At 36.5% G+C, this 5,784-nt stretch overlaps 1 protein-coding gene across 1 annotated transcript; it reads right to left on the bottom strand.

Moving 5' to 3' along the window:
• Nucleotides 1-531: 531 nt before the first annotated feature.
• LOC122498557 (leucine-rich repeat-containing protein 4B) lies at nucleotides 532-3,083 on the bottom strand. The gene has a single exon (XM_043606340.1). The coding sequence runs from the start codon at nucleotides 2,720-2,722 to the stop codon at nucleotides 890-892; it is 1,833 nt and encodes a 610-aa protein (XP_043462275.1). The 5' UTR covers nucleotides 2,723-3,083; the 3' UTR covers nucleotides 532-889.
• Nucleotides 3,084-5,784: the final 2,701 nt, after the last annotated feature.

Here is a 5,784-nt window from a genome sequence, read left to right as displayed (position 1 = left end):
ATTTTGATTATAAGCCTAAAATCTTAAAGATATCTTGATTATAATCAAAATATATTTTTAAGATATATTATTATAATCAAGATATCTTTAAGATATCTTGATTATAATCAAAATATTTTTAAGTCTATAATTGAGATAATCTATAATCTTGATTATAATCAAAATATCCTTAAGATATCTGATTGTAATCAAGATATCTTTAAGATATCTTGATTATAATCAAAATATTTTTAAGTCTATAATTGAAATGTAATAATCTTGAGGATTTAAATCAAGATATCTTTAAGATTTTAGGCTTAATATCAAGATATCTTGATTCTAAGCCTAAAATCTTAAAGATAACTTGATTATAATCAAAATATATTTAAGATATCTGATTGCCATTAAAATATCTTTAAGTTATTTTGATTACAATCAAGATATCTTTAAGACCATAATTGAAATGTAATAATCTTGAGGATTATAATCAAGATATCATGAAGATTAAAGATTCCTTGAGGATTATAATCAAGATATCTCGTAGATCAAAGATGCCTCGAGGATTACCAAGATGTCTTTCGAAGATTATAAAACCTAACGTCGAGAACCCACACAATCCGGATGTAATTAAAGACCATTTGCTTAGAGATTATTACGCAAGTCAAGACGTGTATCTTTTATGGATTATTCTCACCCCTTTTCATCTGATATCTCGATAAATCACTGTCGAAGAGTTTTTTTTTTTTTATTTTTAAAACGAATAAGCACATGCCGAGGTATTTCACTACCGGTCGCCCGACTTTTTATATATTGATGCGGTTTATTTATATCAACAGTCCGTTTCCTCCTGATGTCTTCTGCGAAGTTCCATGTATCGATGTCGGGCGTCACAGTAATGAAGTAGTGGTACCTAGACATCTGTACCAGTGCCTTCTTGATAGCCTTCGTCGGGTGAACTTCGTGTCGATCCGAGGACGCGCTTCAAAGCGGAAACTGGAGGTAGAACTGGAACTCCCTTCTGCCAGACTCGCATTTGTTTTGCTCCGGGTGGAAATGCCTCGACAGAGGCCATATTCGCCAGCATCTCCTTGGACGTGTAGGGATTGACGGAGACTGTGGTCCTGACGTCCCTCTCCCAGAGGCAACCCGAGTACAATAGTTTCGCGTCCTCAAGTTCGACGCGACTGTATTCCCCATTGTAGGGAAGAACGACCTCCTCGCCGGAGCCTCTTCTTGTGTCCCTGATGAGATCGGGATTGTCGATCGGCATCAGGGATGTCGTTGAGGAGAAACAGGGACCGGGAATCATTGGCTGATTATCCTCGAATCGTTTCACCATGTATTCGCCTTCGTCGAGACGGGGCTGCGGCCTCTGAACGTAACTTAAATTCAAGGAGACCGGGTGTTTTGTTTCGGAAAAAGAAGTCGTCTCCACTTCCTCATGTTTTCTTCGGCTAATTGTTGATGTTGCCGATTGTACGTTGTCCACATTTTCCGGTGGGACCACTTCCGCAGGGGTTGGACTCTTGTGGTCCTTTTGGGGCATTCTCCTCAGACGGAGGAATAAGACGAGAATTATCAACAGAATAAAGAGGATCAGAACCACTAGAGCCGCGGAGATTCCGGCTATCTGACCCGACCCTAAAGTTGACATTCCGGCTGTTCTCAGTGATACGTGAAGTGTAAAATTAGCCTCGACACTTCCGGCCCGATTTTCTGCCACACAGAAAAATTCACTCGAGTCCGATTCTTGGGCGTTGGTGAGGACCAGAGTGCTCCTTTTTCTAAACTGTCCTTCCTCGTAGATCAAGACCTTTTGATAGCTACTGAAGGCTGAGTGGTTCGCCAGTAATCTTCCATTCCAGTACCATTTGATTTTTGCCGGTGGCACTGCGGATACCCTGCAAATAATACTGGCATTCTCCCCAATAGTTGCCTCTGCATATTGGCTAGTGATTAGCAAAACAGGTTGACAGGCAAAATCCTCGACAACAAGTTCAGTAAACATTTTGTTGAGATTCTGCTCGGGTCCATGACAAACGGGGGCAATGAGTGTTGGGATATTGTGCTTGATAAGGCATATCTTCAGCTCCCTCAGATGACAATCACAAAACCAGGGGTTCTCGTGGAGTTCGATGCTCCTGAGTTTATTGAGGGGATGTAAAGTTCCCTGTTGAAGGGTTGAAAGTTTATTGTTGTTCAACCTAAGACTCTCGAGATTTTCCAAACCCAGAAATGCATTTTCCTGGAGTTCGATTAACTTTGTATTGGAGAGATCTAGCTTAACAAGATTTGGTGTCTTCTTAAAGGCGAAAGAGGGAATCCGTTCAAGGGGATTTCCAGCGAGTACCACGTCCCTTAAAAATGGAGCTTTAGCAAAGCTTTGACTTGGCACGGCTTTCAATTGATTGCCACTCAAGTCGAGTTCAACCAAGTTCGTCAAACCGGACAGGGCATTGTCGTCAATGTGGTCGATACGACATTCCCGTAAATAGAGACGCTGCAAATTTGTCAGGTACACTTTGACAAAAATATTTTCCGGCAATGTCTTGATAAGGTTCCCGCTGATGTCCAGGACCTGGGTCTCCGGATCGATCGAGTCGGGTATGCTGGCCAGGTGACGATCAGTGCACTCTACGGTCCGTTTGCCACCTTTCCACTTGCAAGAACACTCGCTCGCGCACTTGTCCCCAAAAGCAAAACAGTAAAGGCTCGAGATGGTCAAAAGTAGAAGTAAATCCATGACGTTCGATCCTTTGTTTCCAATTTTCAAAAGGGAAAATCTCTCTCTCTCTCTCTATCTATCTTCAACCCTAGTTTCTCTCTTTCAGAATTTTCACCCCAGCTTTCTCGACACAAACCCTTCTGAGGCCGGTGCACTCGCACTCATCTCCCTTTCTCGAGTACTCCAGTTGGTTACATACGATCAAAGGGCCCTTGTAAATTTTGCCCACCAAAACTAATTACACGAGAGCAAAAGGTCTTTCCCGGACCTCCATTGCAAATCACTCCGAACACAAAAATCCCACCAAACACCACCTATATACACACTAAAGTAAAAAAAACATCTCCTGTTAAATTTTTTTGGGGGGGTGGGTTGGGGGGAATCTGGAAATATCCACCGAGTTATCTTCTTGCTCACTTTACCGACACTCTATGGCAAACACGAGTGACCCGCACACTCGACAAAAACACTGAGAGAACATTCGCGCGATAAAATGGAAACTGTGCCCAATGCCTGGAGACAAAGAGAAACTGGACCCGAACGGCATCGACAACGACACAAAGAAAAACATTCGTAAAAACCCGCACACAACATGAAATATTCTCTCTTTCTCGTCGCGAGGGTAAACGTTGACGCGAAGTGGGCGCACCCTTCTTCTCTCTCTTGTTGGTGAACTATAGACCGACACACCGTGATTCCACAACCACCCCCAATAGTTCGTGCTCCCTCGATACTAAACTCACCCTTATCCCACTACTCGTTCCAGACTTCAACTCCACTTCCATCCCCACCACCACGCGTACCAACTGAACACGCGCGCGCGCATCACTTGCCACGGTATCGAATACTACGTCACGCTACGAGAGATATACGGCTATTTCGTAAAGTGGTTAAATGCACTGTCAGATTACGCTAGACCAATACCGCGTGGGATGTTTTGTTTCCTTTTATTTTTTTCATCCCTTTTAGGTTTTCTCTATTTACTTCCCGATACCAGACACGTCAATATTATTATTAGATACCTAAATCTTATTTAACCCCACAGTTCCCTTTTTTCAAAAGACGAGAGAGGACCATTTTTTTAACGATAAGGAATAAGAGAAGAAGTGAGACAGCAAGAAGAAACGAAAAAAAAGAAAGAAAGAAAGAAAAAAAAAGACTTGAGAAGAATAAAGACTCTGAGGAGCGCTAATTTTCCTTGAAGGACCTTTTAGCCCTAATTGGCTATTGGATCGATATCACTCTCGGCTGCTGCTGCCGACAGACCGAAGAAGAATATTGATGATACGAGTGCTGAATGGTACTGCAGCTGGCTCAAGTGCACTCTCTGTCTCGCTTGTCTGTCTTCTTGCAGCATTCCATGTGTTTATTGATTCGCAATATTGTTGCCTGAATTGCATTGCGAGAAAATTTAAAAGAAAAGGTTTCTTTCTTTAAAAAAAAAAGTAAGAAACAAGACAAAAACTGTGTATAAAAATTGAAAAACTTTCTCTACAAACTTTCGTATACAACTTCATATGATGTCTACTATTTTTTATCAACAATTTTTTCCCTATTTTTTTCTTCTTATCAAGAGTAAAATTTATTTTATTTTAAAGCGAAACTAAATATATAGACGCGACTGCAAAATTGACCTATTTTTTCGAATTACTTTACGAGGTAAAATTTCTGAAGATATCTTAAAAAATTATCAAATCTGAATATTTGCGCAAACAATAAAATTCCTTTTAAGATTTTAAAAAAAATTTCTCTCTTAACCTCTATTTAATGTACTTTTTTTTTGCTCAAATACTATTAACTTAATAGTATCAAATTGGAACGAATTGATATACCAAAATGTGGATAAAATAAAAAATTGATCTAAATATTTGGCATCCATTTGATCCACTTTAGTATCAATTTGATAGTTTCGAGAAAATTGTGAGTTTGAGCTTTTCGTTTTACGAGTTAGACTTTGAAAAAAAAATTTGCATCCGATTTTGTTATTATTTCGAATATTCTTTTTTAGAATCAGAAAGAGAATTTTAAAATTTATCATATAAAAAGTCAAAATTGTTTAAGCAAACAATTTCGGGGTTTCAGGCTTCGCGCTCGATAATTAATTTTAAAAAAAGTAGCTTTAACAACGAGAAAAGTAGTAAAAAGTAGCTTCGTTTTGGACTATTCACAAAAATCACAAACAGTTGATTCTGCATTGTATTTGCATTAATTTTTTATAATTTTCATATAAAAATATTTATGTTTTTCTTATACCTACTGCTAATACATAATTTCAATTCTAAACTTTTACAAAATTATTTACAGGAATGTAACTATCTTCAAAACTTTTTAATTATCCAATTTAAAAAAAAAACGATAAAAACGAAATACTAAAGAAAGAAAGACGAAAGAGAAAAAGAAAGACTAATTTTTTCATAATTTCTAACTTTAATTACATTTAAAACTTAAATAATATTTGTTAAATAAATGTGACGCGACCCGAAGAAAGGTACCTAAGAAGCAAACGAATTATAGGTTGGGTTTGAGTTAGATTTATCTTGATTAAAAGTTCATTTTTAATTATTTGAATTTGAAACCAATATTCATTAAATATTTTGAATATAATGAAGACTTGAAGACCAACAATTTTTAATTAATAATTGATTTTCTTTCTGTATTTTTACTCAAAAAAATTTAAAACATAACCTCAAATTTTTTGCTTCTTAGGTACCTTTCTTGGGAGCGCGTCACAAATATTAAAAAGCTTATTTATTCTTCCACAAAAATTTTAAAAAAAGTTACAACTGTAACTCTTTTAAAATTTAATAATGTTTTTATTGAAATTTTTAATTAAATGACATATTTAAATGTTTTATTTAAACCCTTAATTAAAATTATTCAAAACTTTACTTATTTTTTAAGAAAATAATAAATTAAAAATTTTTTTGTATAAAAATAAAAATATTATTAGTTTTACAAGAATTCCAATTTTCAAAGATATCAATTTAAATAAAAGATTTTAATATTCAATTATTATCTAAAATTTTCACAAAAATTAAGTTTTAAATCAGATCTTAATTAGAAAGTTCTACGAGAATTCA

Source organism: Leptopilina heterotoma, unplaced genomic scaffold, assembly GCF_015476425.1.
Source record: "Leptopilina heterotoma isolate Lh14 unplaced genomic scaffold, ASM1547642v1 Lhet_152, whole genome shotgun sequence".
In the NCBI taxonomy this organism is placed as follows: Eukaryota; Metazoa; Arthropoda; class Insecta; order Hymenoptera; family Figitidae; genus Leptopilina; species Leptopilina heterotoma.
This window is presented reverse-complemented; position numbering and strand designations above follow the sequence as displayed.

Excerpts from the sequence above, each read along its gene's own strand:
- LOC122498557 (XM_043606340.1), bottom strand. The coding sequence starts at position 2,722 with ATGGATTTACTTCTACTTTTGACCATCTCGAGCCTTTACTGTTTTGCT.